Here is a 26,640-nt window from a genome sequence, read left to right on the forward strand (position 1 = left end):
GTCTTCAAACACTACTGTCATGCTGTATCTAGAACTGATAAAGATCCCAGTTTTATCTATTACAATACTCCTGTTATTAGAAAAAACCACATTGCTCATGTGGAAAAGAAAAAAACCACCAGCTGACTGGTTGCATGCCACAAAGTTTCCACAATAGGGTTTCCTACACCAATTCTTTCCTCTCAGCCCAGAAGGCTTCTCCAGAGGAGCTCTTGGGGTGGAAAGAGATGAGCCACCCCTTATTTCTTACTTGCTACACTGCTTCACAAGTTTCCTATGCAAAAAAAATGCTGTTCCTTTCATCCTGCTACACATTCTGCCCTTGTTTGGCTTGATAGACTTTCACACAAAAGATCTAATGCTACTGAGATCCAAGCCATAACACATAATACTAATACAATATTCATTTCTGTGTCCCACAGTGGCTGCCTTGATCCTGGATCTAGCTGTTAGGACTGAAAAGTCCTGCAGCCATCTGCTTAGTGCAGTGCTCAGTCACTTCCTCTGGACAAGCAACATTTTCATTAACCTCACTAACATTACTGCAAAGATAAGATCTGCCCTTGCTTTTACTAAATGAAAGTCACTCTACTTCTAGGTGTATTTGGCATTGCTACTCGAAACACTTATCACTGCTCTAGCCTTTAAGATGACAAACATGGAAATGAGATGAACACAGAGCTATAGGTGATCACAACAGCAACTTCAGTTCAGTAGTCATTTCTGAATAGCTAAAGATTCTTACCAGACAAAAGCTGCACAATTTCCTAACACAACTATTACCAGATTTGTAAGTCAGGCTCAGTTTCACATGCAGAAACATATTAGTAATTTGGGCTCATGAAAACACATCAGCTCCTATCCAAGCCTTGCTATGTAACTCCTTGTCCCTAAATAGCTAAAATACTGAGCACAAGTTTGGAATAAGCATTTTATCATTACACTTATTTTTCAGATCAGTCTTTAAAGTTGGGATATTATGGAATCTTCAGTTTATTACCCAAGGTATTTGACAGCTAGTTTTAAAAGCTGAACCAGGAGTAAGTTTGCATGAAGGTCTTTGAGAAAGACCTAATACCCCAGCAGACAGAAGTAGTCTTTTACAGCACATTGGTATAATGAAACACCTGGTTGGAATCACCACACACATTGGCATTCGATTCCAGTAAAAGGAAATTAAATTGAGGTCAACTTTTCCTGTAATGGAAAACATCATCTTTATGTTTTAAAGCAAGTTAAGCCACATTTGGAGATTTTACGTTCAATTACCTGAAGTACAGCTTCTTTAGAATAACCAGAGCCCTTCCAACATACTGTATTTTAACATTGTTTGAACTACATATTGTGATGGTTGTCAGACTATTTACCAGGTGATGTAAATTCATCTCACAATAAAAGAAAACAACCCAAGATTTCAAGGATCTAGAGGAAATTCACATAAAAGGATCACATTTAGAAGGTCTTACCAATGTTACCTCCAGTTAGCCAGAAATACCATTTTGTGCGTTTTTTTTCCTGAGGAGATACTTTTTAAGGTATTATTCTCACAGTGAGAAACAAAAGAATAATATAATGTAATAAGAAGGACCAAATGTTTGTCCCACTAACTGGACTTCATGAAAGATGCAGCTTCTTTGCTAAAATAGTAAAAATAGGGAAAAAAATACTAGAAAAAAGTCAAATCATTCTTCAGGCCCTTAAAGGAAACTCTCACACCTGAAAGCTTCTGTCCTACTATAATAAATTATTCTAATAAGGGAACAGTCTTGTCACTATGAAGTTAATACCTTCTCCATAACATTTCTAATCCCATATCATACCTGACCATCCCAACCATGACAGGACTAGTCTTCAAGCTTAGGGCACAGAATGCAGACCAGCAGCATAGACACCTCCTATCTTTTGCACAACAACAACCCACTCCAGTAAGCAAGCATAGCTTACAGCATCCTAAAGTGGGACACAGCATGGGAACATGGCACCTTCACAGCACAGATTTCAGTGTTTTTCTGGGGATGCCATGTAGCAAGAAGTTACAGATTGGTCAGCTGAACACACCAATGTTTCAGCTTGACCATGAGAATCCTTACAATATGAGCACTCTTCAACTGACTGAGGACAAAGATAAGACTTTCACATTACAGAGGTACCCTTTAGAAACACCACTTCTCTCTTAAACAACAGCAATGAGTCTATTTTCAGCAGACTTCGTAGTTCATTTAACTGCTCAGCAGGATGAGTCTCGCTCAGCTGGGGTAGCAATGGTCTTCAAAATTATTCTTCTTAGGATTAAACAGATGGCAGGTAGATAATGCAGAATACCTAGCACTATAAAAACATGGCCACGATGGCAGTTGCCTATACTAGTTTTAGTTTTTCCCAGTTACTTCAGATATGACCATTTTAAGACACCCACAGTAAACCCTCCAAGATTATAGCAAAATGAAAGATCTGTCAGAAGGCAGCATTCATGTATTAGATCATGGGCAGAGAAACCATTTCTGAAAAGAGCAAGCAGTAACACTGACATTTACTGTTACAAAAGCTCAGCAGGGCAATAGAGCTGATGAACAAAGAAAATTAACTCAGCAGCTAAAACTGATTTTCATCTGCAATTTGGTTAAGTCATAGTAAAGTCTGTTAGACCATGACTTGCAGGATTTAGCCATACACATCTTACTGGTTTACAGAGTAAGGTAATCATTTCAGTAAAGACAGAGCCTGTAAGGCAAAGTTTGTTACAGCAGCCATGTAATATATAGAAGTCTAAAAAATCTTGAGGCAAATAGTCAATCCTTGGAGAAGTGGAGGCGTTTAACTAGAGTATTTGACAAAAACACGAGAAATAAACACACAGATGAAATAAAGTAACCAAACAAAAATATTTGTAAGATTGAAGAACACATGCATGAGGTACCACCAAACCCAAGAATTTAGTATAAGCTTAGCTTTCAGTTTCAAACAGGGCAGAATACAAAGAACAAAAAAAACAAACATTTTCAGTACATAAAAGAAGGTACAACAATGACAACCATAAGATCAAGGTTAAGACAGTTTTGCATGTTAGGCCTTTAGGTGATTACTGGCTTAATCTGTACAGGAAGAAAAGATTGAAATGTTCAGATTCATTCCACTTCCTCTGCTGGAGTAGGTCCCCCCCTGCTTATTTCTCTCTGTCCAGCTGGAAGGCTAAAGAAGTCACATGTTTTAAGATGGTGAGTAAGAGTGAATGAGCATGATATATTCCAGTTGACTACATTGTCTTTTCCTTGGTACACTTCCAGTCTAAAAGCAAATCATGTGGATACCATTGTTCAACAATACCTCAACATTTCCAAGTCTAAAATCCCCCACATTTCTTTGTAGCTAATGATAAAAGTATGAAGGAAATAAAATCTATTTCAGCTCCAGGCAATGTAGCATTGGGTTGTTGCGTGGTTTGTTAAGGTTTAGAGGGAAAAAAAAAGAGAAAGAGAAAAAAAAAGAGGGACTATTACTTGGCCAGCAATAGCATACAACATCTTATGGTCAACACCAAAGTAATCAAAGACATCATACAGGTTATCCTGTAATCATTCTACTCTTTTAAAAAGCATAATTAGGAACATGCCCTTGGCTCACAAACAGGCAATATAAAAGCACAAGGGAAAAACATTGGTAGGAATTTTCAAGACTTGGGAACTCAAAGGACAGTGTTACGGTATCAAACAAAGGAGGTGAAGCACAGCGCCTCTAAATGTATCTCCAGGGGAATCATCTGCTGGTCTGTCATAGCTTTGAATAATAACGGCCAATACCAGTACCCATGTTTTTCTGGAAGATGACTACACAAAGTCATATTAGGAAAAATTTAGACAACAGCACACTGAAGCCTGCAAGCTCTGTAAGTCAGATTGAATGAGGTATAAAACAGTTGTTACATACTTAGACCAAAAGAGTTAAATTTAAGCTAATGCTATCTAGAAATTAAGCAGGTAGTAGTAACCACTCATAGCTTAACCCTAATATTAGCACTATCTGTAGGAAATAGTTCTTGATTTAGAAAATGGAAAGGCTGCATTTACAGGAAACAGATCTTGTGTTACTATTGCAACACAAGACTTCAACCCCATTTAAATAGTCAGCTGATGCCAGCAGTCATTTTCCAGCACTGTCTTAATTTCTCCTTCCCCATCCTCTCAAGTTGACCTTCATGGTGGTTTATCGTTTCTGAATGCCATGCTTTGTACCCTGATTATAGAATCAAGACTAGGTTTTTCCCCACATAAGAGAGTAAAAGTGATTTCAAGAAGACTCAACTTAATCAACTGACAAGCACAGCAAAAGTAATCTGCAATATTTTTGGGAAGAGTAGACACTGATCTCACTTCACATATTCTTAAGCAAAAACAATAAAATGTATATATGATTATTTATGCTTGCTGCTTATTGAAAAGGCCTTTTAAAGTACTGTATAGAGAAGGCAAACATTCAGCTGCTGCAGATCTGTGGAGTGCTAAAGTCAGCCCAAGTACAGCAACTTACAATATGTCGAGGATCTGCCTCAGCTATGCAAGCTTCCACTTCCAAATGCCAACCTACACTCAACACAAAGAATGGGTGGGCTATAAACCACCTTCAGTGGTCTATCAGCAGGTTTTCCTCCTTTTCCACCCCCTCTCCACTTCATCAAGTGGTGTTTGCTCAAGTATTGAATTACAGCGAGTAAAACTATCACCAAATTGCTTTTACTCCCAGTTGTAGTGCAAATTCTTTGCGTTGAGCTAGTGAAATCTTCAGGAGAAATCACTATGGGCAACTGCATTGAATAGAAAGATCTCCACACGTCATATACTCTGATGTCACAGCTATCTGTAACATGTACAATATCATCTGGAACACAGTCTTGTAAAACTGCCTTCTTGCCTCTCAGTTCTAAGTGTAACATTTAGAACAGTTAATCTATATCTGGATTATGTTACTAGTTACAGGAATAGGAAACATTTAATTGACCATCAGTATTTTCAACTGCAAAAGAACAGGTGGACTCTTTACAAAGGAATGGTTGCAGTCAGAAACCAACAGCAACATTTGTGTTCCATAACTTTGCTGCTCACCCATTGTGCATTGACCATAGCTGCAGAGCTATGGTCACTGCACACAATTGCAAGTAGTAAACCAGTGGCACAGGTTGCCCAGAGAAGCTGTGGCAGCCCCATCCCTGGCAGTGTTCAAGGCCAAATTGGACAGAGCTTGGTCGAGTGAAAGGGGTCCCTGCCTTGCAATGAACGGCTCCGCACGGACAACGCACGCAGCGCTGGGCGCCTCAGTCGCAGCCGAGGAGACGGCAGCCTCGGCCTTTGCACGCAGCGCAGCCCTCCGGCCTCACCGCGCCCTGAAGGTCGGACGCCCCCTCTACAACCTCCCCCTCCCGGAGCCCTAGGCCGCGCGCGGTCCCTCAGAGAGCGGCTCAGCAGGGAAACCACCGGGCAGGTAACGGCCGCGGCTAAGAAAGGGGCGAGACGATCTCGTCTCCTCCACATGGCGACCCGCCGGGTGCATGGCAGCCGCCAGGCATGCATCAGGACAGGGAAGGACAGAGACAGCGGAGCAGACAAGGCCGGAGCGTCTCACCTGCGACCGGCGCCGGCACACCCGAGACCCTGCTCCCTCCTCCGGCAGCGGCGGTGCTAGATCAGCTGATGCCGGCCCCCGCGCGCATGCGCCGTTGCGTGCACCGGAAGCGCCCCAGCGCGATCCGGTGCCCCCCGCGCGCGCGGGTTGTGGCGTGAGGTGAGGGGTCACGGGGGCGGGGCGGACGGGCGGACGGAGGCCCATGTGGAGCGGGCGCGGGAGCAGGAGGCTGAGCCGCCCGCGCTGCCCGGGCCGAGGAGGAGGCCGGAGTTGCACCGTTAGGACCTGCACGCAGCCAGCGCGGACGTCGGTGCCGGCCAGGCCGTGGTCGCACCATGAAGGGGTGAGTGCGGGCCCAGCGCGCCCCACGGGGATCGGCCCGGCCCGGCCCGGCCTCGCCGACTCTGACTGCCGAGCGGAGAGGGTCCAGGCGCGGCGTGCTGAGGGGGGCGGCGGGAGGTGGAGATGGAGGAGCTGAGAAATGCCGTTGGCGCCTCGGGAATGGGACGGGATGTCTCGGTGCCGTCTCCCGCTCTTCGGGAGAGCGGCCGTGGTCTGCACCGCGCGGGGCTGGTGTCAAGGGAAGTATCTTCGGGCGGTCGCTTGGCTGCCCTGTGGTGCCCTTCCCACCCAAAAGGTGTTCTTAGTAGGAGTTCTGTCGCCTTGAAATCTCTTCTGCTGCCGTAAGGAAAACTGATGAGCTGGTGGGACGCAGCGGCTCTTCGTGCTCCTGAGTGATTTCGGCTTGAGGGACGAACGGGGGGAGCAGTCGGCGCGGGGGATGCGCCTCACTGGTCGTTCGTACTCGTCTGGACATAGCAAAGAAGCGCTGTCGGGTCTCTATGAAGCTGCTACCCTCGGACGAGTGGTTTTGCAGCGCTGTTTGTAACATTCTCTTAGTACTTTTTGTGGTTTAGATCTGTAGGTGTTTGTCTGCGTGGAGGCTGTACAAATGGGTGAAAACGAGCTGTGTTTTGTGTCTGATTTCTGTAGCAATACTTCTTTGGGCCTGGCTGCACTTTTCAGTGGCTCTTGAAAACCTAGAGATTTCAGATGTGGCTGACTGCAACACTCAGTTTCCTGCTCAGTGGAGGCTGTGGGGAGCAGTGATTAAACAGGAGACAGGAGGCCTTTAGAGTCACAGTTCTGCTTGGGTGTCAGATGACCTGCCTGACCTTGCACAGGTCACATTAGGACAGGTTTTTCAATGTTGGTTAAACCACCTAATGTTTATCAATGTCAGAGTCATCTGTGTGCCACCAAACATGAACCTTCTGCTCCATACCTCAGTTTCTTCATTTTTGCAAAGGAAGCTTTTCAGAGCTGTTTCTCAAAGGAGTATTGAACCAGTCCCCTTCAAACTGGTGTTACGCAATGCTGGGTATTATTATTCCAGTTTGGCGGCTTAAGGCAGGGTGAATGGAAGCCGAAGCATTTACTTAGAAATTATAAGGGGTTTAGCTTATTAGCAATCATTGTGAGGTCACACAACAAGATTGCTTGATAACAGATGCTTAGCTGTTTCTTCCAGTGTGTAATCAGCTTCAGACATTGCAAGGTGTTGGCAGATATCTGTAGAGAGAAGTTCAGAAATGATTTGCAAATAAACTGACTCTAAGCTGACATGACATAGGTGTGTTTAGGATATCAGTAAATCCTTTATAGGCCTGCACTATCCTGCATGAAATAGGGTGCTTCAGCTCTTAGTCACCTTATAAAGAGGATGACTGTGAGAAGAGCAACAGCACTCATCAAGTGGCAGGTGATGTGGTCACTGTTCAGCAGTGCTCCTGACAAAACCAGATTTCTTTTATCCTCTGTTGTCAGTCCTGAGTTGAGGGGATTACTGGAGTATGGAGGTGTGAGGTGGAAACCAGCCCAGGCATGCCAAGTGGGAACTGTGGAGGTCTCCTGGCAAGTTACAGCCAGGGTTGTACACGATGCAGTGGCAGTGCCCAAGGTATGTGTACCCCCTCTTCTGCTTCCAGAGCACCAAAACTTTTATTTCTGTTACTTTGCTTTCACTTTGGGCAGGTTTAATCCTGATTTTACTTCAGAACTGATGTCTTTGGGTTCTATACTTGTATATTTCTGCTTTTCTGGTATTCTTTCATCTCTTTGAAGAGCAGCATATTCCTGTCAAAACTCTCTTAGTGCCACGCAGCAAATTTTGGTGCAGAATAAAATCTTCATATTAATTCCAGGTGTTCTGTAAAGATTTGGATTGAGGCAGATAGGATGATAGAAACTGAAAAATAACTCAATTTAAATACAGTGAGAGAATCAAAGGACTGGGCAAAGTTTTCAGAAGGAATATATTAAATCACATAGGGATACTTTGGAGCAAAACCAGATTGTTTGTCAAGCTGCAAAGACTGGAGAAGATCTCTAAGAAACAAGTAGTGTCAGAAGGTAGGTCCAGAAATAGATCTAAAGCTTCAACTTCCAACATACTAATGCTAATGTGTTGTTTGAAGGGTTCTGATCTGTCTTTTTGAATCTCCTTTGAACAAATTGGCTCCATCTGAGTATTTTTTCTTGGAGTGTATGCATTGCATAGTAACCCACACTGCAAAGTGCAGAGCAGAGTTTGGGAGGACTGAAACCCGTAACATCAGCTGTAATTATCAACAGTCTATTTTGGCAGAGAAGGAATGACAAAAGAAATCAGCAAGTCCACTGACAATTGGAAATTTCAGATCTGAAAGAGATTGTGTAGGCAACATGTTTTGCTTGCAGCCCTCCTTCTTAGCTCTCTGAATTCCAAAGAGCACATAGCAATGGTAATAGTGCATAGAAGGTTGTGGAGTCTCTGTCATGGGGGTGTTTGAGACTAGGTGACTTTTACAGAGGACCTCTGGTTTCAAGGAGGGTGAAAGATTTGGTGTTTTTACTTTCTCAGCTGCTTTAAAATTCTGTGGGGTTTCCCTTGTTTGATGAGATAAAACACCAGCTTCTGAACTGGGTACTGCTTCCATGTTACTTGGCTTTATGTTCAATCGTTCTTCATCTTATGAATGATTTTAATAGTTTGGAGATGAGTTAAAAAACTGAGTAATTCACTGCTCTGTTAGTGAACTTCATGATTGTCTAGAGATTCATTTGTCTTTTTATTGTATTCATAAATGTTATTGTTAGGTCTGGAATTTAAAAATCTGTTTTAGAATTGGATTTGCACAAGTGAAAATTCCAGTAGAAAGGACTTGTTTTCTGCTGTCTGTAGTAATTTGTCTGGTTTTGCAGAGCAGATGTAAATAATACTCCCTACATCTTCATGCCTTTGCAGTGTTGAGTCACTGCTAAGCAGTTTTATATTTTCAGTACAGCTGTTATGCCACTGGTTTTAAGGAAAGACAGTGGAAAGTCTTGCATTATTTCTGGAGTGTTTGCTCGTCACTGTCTGTGGCCTTGTGATGTCTTACAGTAAGGGTGCTTTACTGACCCATTTCAGTAATGTTCAGATGAAGCCTGTGAGAACAGATCATCCGGCCTTTCCTTGCTGCCCTTACCTAAAACCACATTACACAGGGGGAGTAATACAGGGTGCACATGCTCTTGTCGTATGCTTCTACCTGCTATGTGACTGGGAGTATCAGATACATAAAGCATGTATCATATATAAAGCAAGTAGCACATGTTACAAGCAGGGCCTGGAGCCCGTGGTCCTGTACATATGTGTTATTCTGCCACATTGACCAAACCTCTCTCCAGTTTTGATGGGAATGTGATGTAGCAGCATGCATGATGAAAGATGGATTGAACTAGGGAGCAGAGAACTGTGTGTTACACCTCTGTTTTAGAAATTAACAGGGCACTACTGTTGTGTAAGGAATTTGTTAGGAGACTGCCTCTAAACTTTTATGTGTTTGCAGTTAAAGTTAAGTCTTACACTTTGTAGTTTCTAAAGGTCCCAACTTGCTGCGGAAAGAGCCCTTCAGACTAGATGCTACACAACAGGTAGCTGCTGCCACAGAGAACTTGGTAACACAGAGGCTCTGCAGACTAGTGCTTTTCTAGCTGCCTTTGTAGAAGAGACACTACAGCTGGGGAGTACTGAGATAACAGAAAAACAATAGTGGTTTTGAAAGTAGGCTGAGTCGCTATGGATCAGCCTTGATATCTCTGTTTGGCCAGTATTCACAAACTAAACCCTTCAAGGTCCTGAAGTTATGCATGTTTCTCACGAGAACAGGGAGATGTTTTTCTCTCCTGAATTAGTTTTACAGAGTTCATGCAGAGCTACCAATGTTTTTTCCAGTCACAAAGCACAGTGCTGAGCTTAACGTATATGGGAGGAAGTTCCAAGTTTAGGAGAAAACTGCTGAATTGTCATATACACGGCTGGCAGGACAAAAAAGGTAATTGAGCTTGAAAATCGCTGTTTGGTTTTAGGATTTTTCTGAACCTAGAAATGTCCAAGCGTGAGCTATACTTTCCACATTGAATTTCATGGATGGTAAATCCTATATGCATGCTTACAAATGGCTTAATAGCTTCTAAATTAGTCTATAAAGACTCTGTGCAGTTTATTATAGGTACTTTAACCTGATTTATAACTCTTACCACTTTAATTCCATAACCAGATTAAGACATTCCACAGAGTAGGAAGGATTGGGAGTACAGGAAGGTAGTATAGGGATTGTAGCCATTTTACTGAAGCACTTTAGAACCCAGTCTTAGTTTTTGAGTGGTGTTTGCCCATTCACCTCATTTCACATGAGTGGCTTGTTAGGTTCTGTGAAAAATGTAGTTAATGACCAAATGCCACATACTCTGCTGCCATCTCCTGAGGACGAGAGAAATGATGCATCCTCTTTTGCCACATTAAATCTTTTCTAAAATGGGAAATAATGGGCAATGGTTGAGCCAGAAAAATACTTTTATCCAGTGGAAATGATTCAGAACTCATAGAGCCTGCCCAGTTGGCAAGCATTACAAGTGTTCAGACCAATAATCTGAGAAGGTGCTAGATATTTTTAACTGCAGGAGGGGGAAAGGACAGGAGAAGTTGTGTCTTTTTATTTGTTTGGGAATTGATAAGAGAGAAGTACAGTACCTCCTTGCATCCCATTTGCTCTAAGTGAGCAGGCAATGTCAGGATTACTTTATGCTCCCTACTGAAAGAGGGGAAGGGAAGAAATGATCACGGTGGGAGTTTTACAGCAAGTTTGTCAAGATAGAGGTCTGAGGTGGGGAGGAGAGGGGATGAGAGAAGCAGTGAGTGCATAGAAGAACTGCTGGTTATTTGGAGACTCTTAGACTTGAAGACCTGAGGGTGGAGAAGCACGGCATTGAAATGAGGTAACTGTATTTCTTTCGAAGCATACTGAATTAATTCATTATGGGAAGGAAATAAAACAAGGCTTTATAGGCCTTTATTGACCCTTATAGAGCCAAAATCATTAACACAACACCATCAGTAGGTGACTGAGCTAAGGTGTTTGAACTTTCCCAAGGACAGAGTAATTTATTTGAGTTTTTTTAATGGATTGAAAATATGATGCTGCATGTTAAGATCTTGATGCATGAAGTGCTTCCTGAGTTCACTTGGCCTTAGTCCTTCCTCTCCCTGTTCTTTTCCAGGCTCCATGTGTTTTTTGGCCCATAGGAGACTAGAATCTTGATCCCTGAAAAGAAATCCCATTTTCACCATCTGACCATTATATTAATCTTTTGAGAAGATGGGGTGAGGCCCAGGGCAGCTCTTGAAGGCTTGTGAAAGTTTTTTCTACATGGCATTTGGATTTTCTTGTCAGTAAAGATCACAAATTAGGTTGAAAATTGCAATTATAAGAGACTTGTTTGGGTTTTTAGCTTTCATTTGAGAAAAAAAGTCATTGTTACTGAAAATTGGGAAAAGGAGAGGAGGGTGAAATAGGTGGTTGTGCTTTATAGCTTGCAATGATTGTTCCTTTAGAAGTCTTTGAAGGTAGGCTCATAAAACTGATGGTGCTTTCTGTTATTTTTTCATGGTATGTTATTTATATAATGCATTATTTGAATACCTCGAAAACCCCCCACCAATCCTGGGGGTGAAATCTGAAGGCAGTCAGGAGACCTAGAATGACCTGCTGTTCTTTCTGTACTGACCCGATGGACACAGGCATTTGTAAACAGAAGTATTTTGGTGACCCACAGGAATAGTTTGTGCAAAGCAGCAAAATGCCTTTCTCCTGATATGTCAGTTCTATAGTCTGTAACTTAACATAAGCACTAGAAGTGCCCCTGAAATACACAGATGTATGTAAATAAGGCACTTTCTGAACCCAGCATCACTTCTATTTTGAATTTGAAGGTGTCTGTTCTTAGCTGAGGATCATCAGGCCATTCATGAACACTGCTTAGCAAAGGTTTATGTTCTCCTAGGAGGCAAGTAAGGGTTAGAATTGTTATATCCAGGGACACTGGGTTTGGGAAGGGGCAGTAATTTGTAAGATGTCTCAGGCTATTGGTAATGGAGAGACAATACTAATTTTGAGCTAAGTTGTTTCAAACTAGTGAAGTGCTTCTGCTTTGCAGTCACGGTTCAAAATCTGAATGTTCCTGTGAGTTTAGTTGGCTAATAATGAAAAGTGGCTAGACCAGAAATGGAGAATGAGGCTTCCAGGCAGGTCTTTATCTACTGTATGATCACAGGCAAGTTGTTTCCTCTTTCACCTGACTTTGATGCACCTGGAGTAGGCAGGTATAAAATCTAAACCTTTACTTCATGAGGTGCTCTGAAACAGCAAAGTGTTATGGGCTACTGATGTACATATGGATGCTTCTCTGTTCTAGACCAACTGCATTTAGTTCTGATATATTGGGACTTCAGCCGTTCTGTTGGCTAGGCATGGTGATTTCTGCTGTTTGTATCCAGCTGCAGAGGCAGAGTGCTTTTAATTTTCTTGGGAAAGGTTATTTTTCTTTGACGCTTGTTGAAATTACCTCATTGCCTCTGCTTTGTACTTGCATAATGAGACAGCTGAGATGCTTCCTGATCTTCATAACTATACTGCTACTTCAGTTTTAGGATTGTGTGGTTTTGAGATTGTTTTGAGCTTAGATTTGAGGTCTAGTACAGCTCTCAAAGAACACGTTTGAGCTGGGAAGCCTGTGAGTCTATTATAGCATAACTTTGCTTCTTGCAATCCAGTTTTCTATACAATGGTCAGGTTTTCTAGGTTGAAGCAGGGTGAATTATCTAAATATAATGAAGAAACCTTGAATGTAATGTGCTGTAGTTTTGGTGGGTTGTTTTTTTTTCCTTACAAAGGAGAGGGGCAAGGAGGGTCTGAAGCATGTTTTGGGGAACGAGGAGGCATGCCGGTGAGACTTCTTCACACTGAGATGCATTTGAATCCCAAGTCTTCTGTTAATTCTCATTCTAAAATTGCTTAGCTTTCTTCTGACCATCACTGTGCCCTTCTACAGCCCAGCACACTGGGTAACTTCCAGCAGGGTATCTGGTATCATGCAAAGAGAGGTTTTCAGTAGTTAAGTGGAGCTAAAGAGGATTGGGGGGGGGACTCAGAAGCAAACTGGTAAGACTTTTCTGCATGTTAGGCTTGTACTTAATCCTTTTGGTTTCCTGACAAGTGAAGCAAAGTAGATTTACAGCCCACAGATCTTCTAGATAATTGGAAACATACCGGTCTGTTCACAAGAACTAGCCTAACTTGTGTGCCTAGCAAGACAGCTCATCTGCTTTCAAAAAAAACCAAACCAAACCACCCAAAACACTAGAGAGGCTCTTTTGGCTTTGGAGTTTAAGCAAAGCCACACCCTTCAGGTCTATAGCTTGCATAGCTCTGGTTTGGTTTTATTTTATGAGTGGATTATCCTGTCTAGACTCCTGCTTTGACTTGGAAGCCAGAATAGAAGCAGTAAAGCTAACTGGCTGCTTAGTGGGTGACAAACCTTCTCTGAAGTCCTCTTAATTTGTTAGGGCCCTTTTCTCCTCTGTGCTCCTTCTCCTGACTGTTGAGTGATACCTCAGTAAGTCTTACAGGCTGCAGATACAGCTCTGCTAAATTTAGCATGCCAGATGCATTCAATAAGCCTGAGCCCAGCTATCAGTTACACTGAGATCTGTTTCAGTCAGGCACATCCCTCTCGGGAGAGACTTACACTATTTAAAGTTGAATGAGACTGAGATTCTTACAGCATTAAGAAACTCAAAATTCCCCCTTTTTCTCCCTGATGTTGATTATAAACTGGTGTTCAACACTTGCTGTTCCCTGGGACTGAGTTTGTGTTTCCTCGTGAACTGTAACTCTGGAAATTGGCTTCCTCTTGAGCTGTCATTCTGTATAGCAGCTCTCCCTCATTATACATCAAGAGGCAAAAGGCAGCCTTACAGAAGCAAACACTAGTGTCTTGTTTATCCTGTGTTGCTTCCACTAGCATAAATTTAAGACAGTATAGGGAAAATAGACTGTTCAAATCTCAGCCCCGTTGTGGGCTGTAGATAGAGGAATACAGCTGCAGTAGGGACTAACTGAATTGCATTTGGTCCTACAGAAAGTGTGAGCATTTTTTTTAGCAAGTGCCTGAAGGATCTTAATGCTGATGTTCTGGGCATGCAGCCAGCTTCATTAACTGCTGCATGACACCTTGCTAAAGTTCCATTTCCATTTGGATTTTGTGGATCACTTCCACCCTTACATCACTGGACAGTGTTGGCTGTGTGCTTCTGAAGAACATCAGCCTTATGCACCAGAAACTCTTTCTCCTTGCTAGTGAAGTTTCCGTAGGGTTTTTTTCCCCTGTAACGGAGTCACAGGATGTTGCAGTTATAAGAAATGCAAATATATTCCTAGGATATGTCAGGAAAATGCTTCTGGGAGAGATGGGGAAAACTTACTGCCATAAGTTTTTGTTTTGCCATAACTTACTGGCAATAGTAAGTATTTGGGGTGCTGTAAGCAGTTTTGGTTAGCCATGTTTAAGGAAAATTAACTTTAATCTGAAGGAATGGAAAGAAGAGCTAGTATGACAATAGTAAGAATTAAGTGCCAGTCCTAAAGGAGGAGGCAGGAGCTTGGCTTTAGTTAGAAGAAAAGTATAAAGAGATCATGGTAGCTCTGGAAGGCACATGGGATAGGCTGTATCGGTGTTTATCAACATGCTTAAGTTCATGAGCAACAATAGACAGCATATGGGTCTTTGAGTACCTTTAGGATGGAAATCAGAAGAAAGCCTATCTACAAGGATAATGGTAGCTTGGGAGCAGCCTTGCAATGGGTGATGTTGAAGCAACTTCAGAGGGATGGAGCATTCACCACTTCTCTGGGCAACCTATTCCAGGGCCTCAGCACCCTCACAGTGAAGAACTTCTTCCTTATATCTAACCTGAACTTACCCCGTTTCAGTTGGAGCCCATTACCTCTTGTCCTGTCACTACAGTCCCTGATGAAGAGTCCCTCCCCAGCATCTTTGTATGGATGCTTCAAATACTGGAAGCTGCTCTGAGGTCTCCATGCAGCTTCTCTTCTCCAGGCTGAACAGTCCCAGCTTTCTCAGCCTGTCTTCATACCAGAGGTGCTTGAGACCCCTGGTCATCCTCAGACTTGCTCCAACAGCTCCATGTCCTTCTTATGTTGAGGACACCACAACCGCACACAGTGCTGCAAGTGGGGTCTCACGAGAGCAGAGTAGAGGGGCAGGATCACCTCCTTTGACCTGCTGCTCGCACTTCTTTTGATGCAGCCCAGCACATGGGTTGGTTCTGGGCTCAAGTGCACACTGAAGCTGGCTCATGTTCAATTTCTCATCGACCAACACCCCCAAGTCCATGTGGGGGTCTCATGAGAGCAGAGTGGAGAGGCAGAATCACCTCCTTCAACCTGCTGGTCCCTGTCCTTTTGAGAAGTGAGACTGGTCTGTAGTTTCCTAGGTCTTTGATTTCCCCCTTCTTGAAAATGGGGGTTATTTTTCCCTTTTTCCAGGTGTTGAGAACTTTGCCTGACAGCCATGATTTTTCAATTATGATGGACAGTGGCTTAGAAACTTCATTGGCCAGCACACCTAGATGCTGGATGATCCCTGTGCTCCTCTTGCATAGTACTTCCAATTTTAACTGAGGCAGGCTGTGCCTCTGCTCAAGAATGACTGGCTCTGCCTCTGGCAATTGTTTTCTTTAAGCTAGCAGATTTGTGTGATAAACCCAATCAGAGGACTGATGTGGGTTATAACTAAACTTTTCTTTTTTTGGCTAGGTTAGTTTTAATTGAGGTTGGTTCACCACATTGTTGCCCACATTTGTGCCAGCAGAAGAATGGAAATGAGTGACTCGGAGGCAGCAAGGTGGATGCTTTTGGCAGCACTGCAAGCTTTCCCCTGCTTCTACTTAAGGCTCTAGTGGCACTTTTGCCACAGTATCCTCAGGCAAAGTGATGAACTCTCATGATTTGGGTTCTCCTTTCCATGTCCTCATTTAGTTTATTTACTACATGTTTTTGTGTGTAATAGATGTGGTGCTGATTTAATCAGCTAGTGCTATACATTAAAATAATTTGTGGTCTAAGTACATACTATTTAAACAGACATATTTAGCATATTGATTAATGCTTCCTGCAGTGGTTCCACACTTTTTTCGTGTTAACCTCCAGGATAAATTACTGGCCCTGGTGCAACTCTGAAGCAATAAGGAAACAGCTAGTGACAGCCTAGGAGGCAGGCAGAAGGAGATGGCAGGAGGCAGCAATGAATGTGGCAAGTGGTGAGAGATATTGCTGGGGAGCCCAAGGGCTTGAGGAAATCTGTCAACAGCACCTTTTAGCTACCTACTACTGGTACTTGTTTCTCTGGCCTCATGCCAGCCTCAGAGGTGATGTTTTGGCTCAGATGCTACAAGCAGCCTTAGACTCTGCTTCTGCATTTACTTATTATCTGCCGGAAACCTTCTTGGTGAAGGTTCATCTTCTGGCCATGGTCCCTTTCTCATCTCTCTTGTCCTGGGTGTCTGTGACAATATCTTTGTTCTGTTGCACTGTCATCATTCATACTCCATAGTGACTGTCTTCTAATGCCTGATTTCTTCTTCATTAGTAACTAATTAATTTTAAAACAATGTTAGAAAACGTGCTGTTTGATGATAGTCTATGTCAGACTTGTTCTGTAACAGCTTTGCTGTGAGTTCATGTTAGTGTTACTGATCTACTGAAGCTTGCATCTACTGATAGTAAAAGGTATCACCAAGGTTAATATACTATTAGATCTTTTTGAACAAGAGATTGAGGCTTTCAAGAGACTGAGTGTGAATGTGAGGTTTTTTTCCTTCCCTTACTGACCTCCTATTCTGTAGCTCATCTGATCTAACTGGGCAGCTGAGACCTGCTCCTGCTTTGGTTTCCACTCTGATACAGACTGCAGCAAAGAGACTGCTGGGTCTTTGCTGCTAGCATGAGGTTACTGGGGTGCTCTACCTTAGTAAAACTCTCTCCCAGCCACAAATACACCCAGAAATCCACATGCCAGTTTTATTCCTACCCTTTGTGAGGAAAAGATAGCAGCACTGCTGGCTGAGATTGGTAAAGGGACACAACTTGCCTTCTGTGTGCCTGCAGAAGCCCTGCTGTGCTAGGCTGAAAAGCTGGGTATAAAGCAACTACTAAAGTTACCACAGCATCTGATAACTTTGATAACATGCTTGCTTACAATGGGAGTCCTTCTGTGGTGTGAGGAGATGGTCCTTACTAGCACAGTACTTGCTTCATGTTGGAATATAATTATCAAAGGGACTTGCACAGGTGGTGATACATGAAGAAAGGAATCTTGAGAGCAGAAATAATCTAGGAGATGGAAAAGGCTGTGAAACAAATAGCTGCTGATGGTGGAAGTCATCCTTGAGATCACTGTTATGTTGAGCTCTAGTGACATGTCTCTCAAGAGATTGCTGTACAATAATTGGGCAGAGCTCAGGGGCAGACTGCAAGGATTAGTTGCTTTGCAATTGCCCTTGCAGTGGGGGAGGAAAAAGACTGACAAATCCAGTGTGGTATAGGGGGAGATAGATGAGGAGCTGCCTGGAACAGTGGAAGCAATACTGGAGTGAGATGCTTCACACTGGGGAGCTTTTTAATCTCTTTGGCACAAAAGGTTAGATTTTTGGAGTCAGCAAAGTTCAATATGTAAATACCACCATTAATTCTAAGTAGTAACTGGAACATAATAATCTGATGGAGAATTGCAAAATCATCAGTAGTCTATTAGTTAATGCTAGATGGGTCTCTAAAAGGTGCTACTATGAAATTGTTTAACTTCTGTGGGGCTCACTGAGGAGATTGTATCTTCTGTTTCATACCAAAGTGGGCAGTGGTCATCCTTGATGCCTTTGCAGATCTGAAGACTATATCTTTTGATGTAAAAGACAAGGAGAAAGTGGATGTAAGGGAGAGTTACACTGCTTGAAGTAAATGTTAAAGGCTTCATTCCTATAGCTTTTTCTGTTACTTTTGCAGGCTGCAGTACAATGTCTAGAAGGCATTATGTATTGATGACCCACAGTTGGTAGCAACAACTAAAACTGATGTGATACTTGGAGTACTAATTGTTTAAGGTGCTTTCATATATAATCAAGGTCAGATAATAAAGCAGAGACACCTCATTGCTTGGTACAATTCTTGAAGAAGGTTGTAGGCTGTTATGTCTTTGTTTCACTGTATTATTTAAGTTAATCTGTGCTGTTGTGTCCTGGGCACAAGGCTGGGCTGAACCTAGGATTGTGTATCTCTAACTCGACATGCATTGGCTTTTTTTCCCTTCCTATCTGTTCTGGTGACCATCTGGGGAAAGAATTTTATTATCTTGTTGTTTGGGGTTTTTTCATTCTTGTAGTCCTCATTAAACTTGCCTGCCTGCAGCCAAGAAACTGACTTGGGAATATGAACAACTAGTGTATGTATATATATATATATATTCTTCTATGTAAGCAGTGTTTTTGTCAGGAAGTTAGTCTTAGAAAAGGGGGAAGAGTTTGGTTTGTTTCTTTTCATTGTAATTCAGTGCAGTACTGGTGTTTTAAGGTTCTGATTCTGCTCTCTGTCAGCAGGAAGAATACTGATATCACCTTGAAAGTGGCACACTTGCATATTCGGCTTAATACGAGTATGCTGCACACGGTATTGTTGTTTTTCAGATAGATGTTTAGTTACACTCAGTCTTTGTCTAAGCAAAAGCTTTATATTGGTAAGTGGTAAAATTGAGGCTGTCTTGGAAGCACAGATAAGGACTTCATTTTCTTGGTCTCTATTCTAGCCTCCCATCCCTCACATCTTTTGTCTCTTTCCCCCCACACCCCAATTCCCACCCTTCTCCCAATTTTGATGGTCAATGAGGAAATTAATGGGGTAAAGTTAAAGCTAATACTCCTACAGAAATGTGTGCTCTTCCTGTCTTCCACCCAATAAACCCACACATATACTGTCATATGTCATTATTAAGTGTGGCCTGAGAAACTTCTGACTCTGTAGTACAGACTGAAATTGAGTTTGGGAGTAAATCAGCCACCAACAGAAGACTTAATTGTACAGGTTGAATGTCGCAGTTCAGGTATGTGTCAAGCTGATTTTGAGCTGGGACAGTTCTCTAAGCATAAATAAAATCATTATTTTTGGGTGTGTATCAGATGTTAAGCATGTTTTGATTTGTTCCAGTAGCCGGATCGAGCTGGGAGATGTGACGCCACACAACATTAAGCAGCTGAAGAGGCTAAACCAGGTCATTTTTCCTGTCAGCTACAATGACAAGTTCTACAAGGATGTACTGGAGGTTGGCGAACTAGCCAAATTAGGTACAAATGTTCTTGCCAGTAACTGTGGGCTATGGTGGCAGAAGTGCTCATCATTGCTATCCATAATGGTTTTGAACAGCATATTCTTCTATTTTGTTGGTTTACGTAGTGAAAAAGAACTGTTTGGAAACCTCAAAGAAGCCCCAGTCTGAACATCAGAGGGTTTGTGTACTAAATAGATTCCACTTTACTGGGAATAGGCAGGTTTTCTGTTATGACAGAAAAACTGTGATGTGTTCTGCCAGCTTACATCCCGATGTCACTGCTAGCTGGTTTGTCAGAGCACCATTGTAATGTCACTCCTAGTGTTAAGCCACAAAGTATGATATGTCATTTGGATTGGAGAATTAGCAAGAGGGAAGGAAGGGTGTAAATGAAGGAGCTGTATGTATAGTTTGAATTTGTGACTGATAACATTTTGTTTCCCTCCCTGGCAGCCTATTTCAATGACATTGCAGTGGGAGCGGTGTGCTGTAGGGTGGATCACTCACAGAACCAGAAGAGACTGTACATAATGACACTTGGATGCCTGGCACCCTACCGAAGGCTAGGAATAGGTAAGGAGGATCTTCTTTTGTATCTGAGTGTTCAAAGAAATCAGATTGCTGTGTAGCCTACTAAATGCTCTTTCAGATTTTTGACCAAGATCGTTCACTTTTAGACCACTGATTTCTCTGGAAGGGACTTTGGGGAAGGAGTATGATTTATGATGTGCTCCTTTTTCCCTGCCTTTCAGAAATGGGCTTTTTGTAGAACTTTCAGGATTTCAGAGTATTTTAATCTTAATCATGTTATCATACTGTGAGGTAAATACTCTGCTTCTATAGATGAGAGAATTGATGCACAGACACATGAAATAACTTGTTAGAGGTACACAGCCAGTATGCAAGTCATGTATAAGTAGAACACAACATTCCTTCATTAGGTTTCTAAAGGGAAGGGGTGTTTCTATTTATCTTTTTCAATACTGATTATCACTGCTCAGGGGTAATACCTGCTTTCTGTCTGTACTGCATTTAGTTCTTACTGTTGCAGATTTGTAGGCCAGACTAACCAAGACCTTACAGTAACTTGTTTGCTCTGACGAGCTGGCATGGAGCAATGCCTTTATTTTAAATTATTTTACTAGATCTTTGTTAGAAACCTTACCAGTGCTCTCACTGCTTTATACATTGTTTTGACCCCATAGCTGAGGTGAGTTTAGGACCTTGAAGCTAGTGTTTAAATAAGCTGCTTTATACATGTGCTTCTGGGATGGTGTTTTCTTCTTGGGTTGTTTGGTTTTGGTTTTCTTTTTTCTCCAAAGAAACAATTAATTAGATTTTGTGAGCAGTCAGAAAGTTAGTGACATACTTATAAGCCATGTTTTATTTGCCTTGCCTAGTTCTCACGAGCTCGGTCATTTTAACCTATCTACGGTTAACCTGCTTCTCCTCAAGAAAGCCCTTAGCTAAGTATAGACTTTATTGAGCACTTCTGGTTTTCTTAAGTATCTCTTTAACTTTTGGCAGGAACTAAAATGTTGAATCACGTCTTAAACATCTGTGAAAAAGATGGCACTTTTGACAACATCTATCTGTAAGTAAATGAGTTCTACTCATGCATTTTTTTGAGAGATGATAAAGGCAAATATGGGAGCAAGGGGAGGGAGATCCAAGAACATTTGTGTTTTGTGTAACAGTGGAGTCGTGGGACATCTTGTAAGCGCTAGTAAGAAAGCGAAGGGTCACATTCTGGGCTTGTGTGATGCTGAGAAAACTAAGCCTTGCTTTCTCTAGAAGGGCTTCTGCAAATTTGCTGATATCATTTAGTTACAAATGACTTTCTGCAGCAGAGTAATGAGTATGACAAAAAAATGTGGACGAATTATTTTATTTCTTTTTATTACCCTACAGTGTTAGGTGTAATAAAGTTCTTTTAGTTGCCCATTGATTTTATTACTATGTCCGTTGCTTGTGCATCTTCTGTCTGAACGCACTATGTAGCTTAGCACCCAATTAGCTATCAGTGTGTAAATTTGTCATTATTATGAAGTTCCCTTTTAGCTATTTGGTGTTTATTGGGCTTAACACTAAGATCTTTTGTTTCGTTCTGCTGTTGCTCCCAGAGTTGTTTTGGTTCTATGGTTAGGCAGCATTTTGCCATGACAAAGTGATTCATGAGCTTGTGCAGTGTCCCCGACTTTTGGGAGTGTTTAATGAATGCCTTTTGTTGAGCCAAACGTCCCTTTTTTCTTAGTTTTATTTTAATAGAGCTTGTGCAAATAAATCTCCTAGTTGCTTAGGATGAAGAACTGGTGGCTGTTTTGGAGGCCTTGAAACTCTTGGAATATGCTAGCAAGATCTGCAAAACTCTGGGGGAGATAGGTAACAGGGGGAAAGGACTTTGTAAGTCCATGGGGATTTTTTTATGCTTCCATTGCTTTCTGTGAGGAGAGAGGGGTACTTGGAAGTGAGCAAGGAGTTAAAATGGCATCAGACACCATTGACAGATTTGTGTAGCAGCATGTATGGATCAGCAGTCAGACAACTGTTTTGGTCACCTAAGAAGTGCCACTACAGGAAGCTAAAATTGGCTGTGCAGTCAAACTTTGTTATATATTTCCACACAATCTCTGTCACTTCCAGATTAAGAAAAAATGAAGTTATTGAGCTATTAATGCTTCAGTCTGTTATTTGCATTCCTTAAAAGAGCTTTAGTGAGGGAAAACATTTGCCACTTCTCAGACAGATTACTACAGGCAGTCCAGGAGCTGTGTGTTAGCTCGGGATTGATTTGGGAAGACCAAACTTTCCAGTCCTGATTTTCCACCAGCATTTCTGTCTCTATGTAGGCAGCTCCTTTTCTTATCATGTCTTTGTCCGTTCTGAGTGTGGAGGCAGAAGACTGAACCACAGAAAGTTCTGATCCCCATCTCTCTCTCTCCCTTTCTGTCCCAGGCATGTCCAGATCAGCAACGAGTCTGCGATTGACTTCTACAGAAAGTTTGGCTTTGAGATCATTGAGACGAAGAAAAACTACTACAAGAGGATAGAGCCTGCAGATGCCCACGTGCTGCAGAAAAACCTCAAAGCCCCTTATCTTGGCCAGAATGCAGATGTGCAAAAGACCGACAACTGAACAAACCCCCAATGAACACTTTCTTGCACTTGCTTGTCGCCAAATAAGGAAAGAGAGGCCTCTTGAGTTTGATTTTTGGTTTATCTCCACCCCTTCATTCTCTTTAATTTTTTTCTTCTTGACCTCTCTCCAACAAAATGTAATGTAATGCTTCTTCCAAGGATTGTCCAGTCATGTTTGGGGTTGGGGTGGGTTTTTGAGCTCTCCTTTCTGATACGTTAGGGGTTGATTTTGTTGGGGTTTGGGGTTTTCTTTTTTTTTCCTTTTTTTTTTTTTAGGGGGGATCATTTTGGGTTCTTGTTTATTGTATTTTGTTCTTTGTTGGGGTGGGAAAAGGTGTGTAGATCTAAGTTTGAGGTGTGGAGGGCTTGAGCAGGTTATCCTGGTGACAAGTTCCCTTCACAATTATTTCTTTCAATAAGCAGAATGTAAATCCAATGGGGGGGAAGGGGAAAGGAAAAGCAATATCTTGTCCTTTGACTCCCACATTATTGTGTTTTTTACAACCTACAGGGTACTTTATTCCCCCCCTCCAACCTTTGAATGTTACTTCAGTTCTTCCCACTCTTCCTCTTTATTCCTCCCACCTCAAAAATATGTTTAGTTCTTCCCAGTATTTTCAAGTATGGCTTTTTCCTCCATCTTTTGCTGAGAAGGGTGGGCTGCTTCACCATACCTTTTCACTCTGCCTGGTCTGACCTTTTTGAATGCTTTTTTTTAACTACTCCTCACCCAAGCTGGTGCTACATTTCTTAACTGACCGACAGGAGAATTTAGAGTGGTCTTTGGTTTTCATTTTCATTTACCCAACTCCCAGCAGACTTTTGCCAGAGTGAGAGCTAGATCTGGTTTTGGCAAGAGTAACATTGTAAAAGTATAAATCCTGAGGCAGGACCCTTGCTTTAAAAATGGGTGAAATGCTGTACTCACTGAGAGTTAGTTTCATCAGTGTTTTGGGGATGGGAAAAGCGACTGTGACCACCTTACCAGCTTTGATAATATATACCACATTTTTTTACAGCTACTAAGTATGTGGTGACACATCTGAGATGAGGCAAGGGTTGAGGAGACCGGGCAGCAAGACTGAGAAGGCAAACATAAATCCAACCCTAATCACAGAGCTTTGCAGGGGTTTCCTGGATTTTGTTGGGATTAGCTTGGTTTGCTGTGTTTATGTGCTCCTTTGGGAGGAGGTGGTGAGGAACTGCACAGTTTGCCCTGCTGAGAATTACTTTCCCCTTGCCCTGTTCAGTGGTAATAATGCAGTTCTCCTCTCTGAGAGGGTGTTCATGGAGCACCAGAGAAAGCAGTATATATTAGAGCATTTTATGGGTTTGGAAAATATGCTGACTGGCTTCTTCCTAGTACTGTAACCTCAAAGCTACAGTAAACTCTGCAAGCCTGCTTTGCATCTTTCCATGCTTTGTTTGCGTGTATACCAGTGCTCCTTTCTATGCACTGTTGCCAGCAATTCTATGTATGCCAATACAGATATCAACTTGAGCTTGGACTCTTCTCCAAGCACATGGGAAAGTGCACTGAGCTGAGACAACACCAACCTGCCCCATCCCCCAGGTAGATATTGAACTGCATTCCTTTCCTGTTTGTTTTTTAAAGTCTAAGACTGCATCTCAAATGCATCTGCTTTGAAAGCCTCCAACCTCTATAGTGTGCATTGCAGCATACATCTCATTAGTAGGTGCTGTCCAGTCATTCAAGGGTGACTTGGGAACTAAGGATTTCAAGACAGGGAGTTGTGGTGAGGCAAGGGATGGCACCCCTCATTGCACATTGTGGTCCTTGATATCCAGAGGGGTGACTATAGCTGCTCCAGAATTACTGCTTCTTTCCCAGAGGTGTGCAGTCCTTGTTGGAGTGCATCTTGACAGACCTATGCTGGAAAGTGGATACTTTATTTGCTGGGTTTGCACTAGTTGAGTTGTGAGGATGGGCAGATCGTTAACAACAAAAGCCCCTCTGCATGGCCTGAGCATCTGTGTTTGCAGCATTCTGTGGCAGACTCTGGCTAGAAAGATGCAAACGGTTTCCTCAGCCAGAGGCAGCCTAGTTTTGACAAAAGCTTATTTTTAGTACTGCTAGGACCTGCTTGCACTGGTTACATTGGCAGTTTCAGCATCTTTCTAGAAGGGGGTGTATTGAAGCACAATTAGCTTGTCATGCCAACATAGTTTCCCTGGCCATCTGTAGACCAAACCGAGAGAAGTATGTGGAGGGAGAGGGATAGTATTGTATTTGAGGATGTTTGTGCAGCACAGCTGTAACTCAGACCATAGCTGCCTCTGGTGCCAAGCAAAGTGCTCTTCATTCTAATAGAACTAAGTGTTTGGGTTGGGTAGATGGGTGTGGGGATATGAACTCTTAGGATTTGCTGTTGTCGTAGGCTTCCACAAATCAGTGTGTTTCACAGACAGTTTTCCTTCAGGTTTAAAAGTATGAGTCTGATGTCTGAAGTTACTTGGATTAACCTTTGTTTCTGTCTCTTTTGCTTTGGGCTGCCATCATTCTATGAATGTATCCCTGAAAACAATTCTTAAAGCTCCTATTCTACAGCAAACCTGCCTCATTGTAACTCCTGTTAAAACATTTTGTAGGAGGTAGAAGAGAGAGTGACCACAAATCTAAGACTCCTTTTCCCAGGCTATTAATTCTAGAAGACAGTTGTTTAATCTTGAATACAAGGTTTAATCTGAATCTCATAGAAAGCTGTGTTCCCTGTACATGGATAAGGGCAGGAGAAAGTCAGTAGTTCTGGGTGACAAACAGTTGTATTTTATTGGTATATCAGCCATGGTCAGTGTGGGAGGAGAATGCTGTATCTTAGTGCTGTTAGCCAGAGGTACTGAAATTGTGTGAATTGTCTGCTTACTGCAGAGACCTCCAGTTAGTTTGGTCATTGCTGCAGCAGGACCTCCTTTGAGCTTGAAATAACAGCTTATGAACACCTGAACTGTCTAAAAGTTGGGAGAAAAAAAGATATTGGCACTTCCTCTTATGGATGAAGATAGGGCAAGAAAAATGTATGTAACTAACAGCTTTAGAGTGTAAATTGTGTATATACGAGTTATTCCTGAATCTCTGCAACTGGTTTTGTCATATATCGGTTCAAGGATGAAGATGATATCCACAAAAAGACTCCTATTAGAGGAAACCATGGTACAGGGGAAAAAGAATCATCCAGGAGAGATATCCCTCATTTTTGGGAGGGGAAAGGAGAGAATTTATTTTGTGTATACAGAAGCTGGTTGAATTTACATGATGCAGCTAATGGTTAAACCTGCCAACTAAATATGACATACTGTTACCATTGAAATAAACTTATGTTGTATTTCGTTAAATCTTGATGGTGCCCTGTGTCTAATAAAAATTGACCCCTCGAATTGTTCTCCCCCATGTTGTAATCCGGGTCAGCTGCTATGCACAAAGTCTGTGTTTTGTAAAGTGTTTGCTGACTTGGATGTTTCTTTTGAATCTGCAACTGCTTCCTGATTCATTTGGCTAAGACCCCCCCCCCAGTGTCTTGAGTTAAGATTCACTCAAACTGTATACAGTTTACAGATGCATTCTCAGTGTTACAAGTTAAGTTGCGGGGGAGTGAATTATTTCCAACAAGGTGGTCCATTTTTAATCTGTATCATTGCCCTTGTGCATCAGGAGCATGGTTTTGTTTTTTCTCAAACTCTTTAGAAATACTGTTCAGAATAAACGTGCACTATTTGAGTTACGTCATTTACAATTTGTCACGTGCACTTTCTTTGCAGTCCAGCTGTTTCCCTCTGAAATCAGAGATGGAATATTCCTCAGATGCTTCCTGAACCGTGTAACTGGGAAGATTTCTACCCCGTGCTGTGAGTTGGGCTGCTGTGGTGAATGCCGTGGGTGTCTGCAGCTGAGACTGGGGTCTGGTTGTTTCCTGAAGCTATGAGACTTTCCTCAGAAATTCTCTGTCGTTTGAGGTCAGGGGGAGGAGAGAAAGAGGAATTCTGCTGGAATAGCTTTGCATTGACTGGTGACAAACAGTCCAGGCATTAAGAACACTGCAACTGGTTTGGGGCTGGATAGGTTATATATTTGAAAGCATTCAAACTAATTGTTAGGTATTGCAAATCTCAACA

General features: G+C 42.3%; 2 protein-coding genes across 4 annotated transcripts in view; one reads left to right on the plus strand and one right to left on the minus strand.

Annotated features, from left to right (window-relative positions):
* Positions 1-5,684, minus strand: part of ATP6V1A (ATPase H+ transporting V1 subunit A) — a 29,642-nt gene extending 23,958 nt beyond the window's left edge. For both annotated transcript variants that reach the window (XM_005143023.4, XM_031043620.2), the window contains exon 1: positions 5,614-5,684. The gene's annotated coding sequence lies outside the window, so the exon portion shown is untranslated. The remainder of the gene's footprint in view (positions 1-5,613) is intronic.
* A 101-nt stretch (positions 5,685-5,785) lies between these two features.
* Positions 5,786-26,258, plus strand: NAA50 (N-alpha-acetyltransferase 50, NatE catalytic subunit). Of its 2 annotated transcripts, none has more exons than XM_034074560.1 (5): positions 5,786-5,956; positions 19,251-19,387; positions 19,825-19,944; positions 20,899-20,965; positions 22,327-26,258. In XM_034074560.1, exons 1-5 carry the CDS (start codon positions 5,949-5,951, stop codon positions 22,505-22,507), a joined length of 513 nt encoding a protein of 170 aa, XP_033930451.1. In that variant the 5' UTR covers positions 5,786-5,948; the 3' UTR covers positions 22,508-26,258. The 2 variants fall into 2 exon arrangements, with proteins under 2 accessions (XP_033930451.1, XP_033930452.1); XM_034074561.1 differs by having other exon boundaries at positions 19,254-19,387.
* Positions 26,259-26,640: the final 382 nt, after the last annotated feature.

This window comes from Melopsittacus undulatus, chromosome 2, assembly GCF_012275295.1.
Source record: "Melopsittacus undulatus isolate bMelUnd1 chromosome 2, bMelUnd1.mat.Z, whole genome shotgun sequence".
Classification (NCBI taxonomy): domain Eukaryota; kingdom Metazoa; phylum Chordata; class Aves; order Psittaciformes; family Psittaculidae; genus Melopsittacus; species Melopsittacus undulatus.

Excerpts from the sequence above, each read along its gene's own strand:
- NAA50 (XM_034074560.1), top strand. Across the intron at positions 19,945-20,898 it reads CTACCGAAGGCTAGGAATAG|GAACTAAAATGTTGAATCAC; the intron begins GTAAGGAGGATC and ends AACTTTTGGCAG. Across the intron at positions 20,966-22,326 it reads ACTTTTGACAACATCTATCT|GCATGTCCAGATCAGCAACG; the intron begins GTAAGTAAATGA and ends TTTCTGTCCCAG.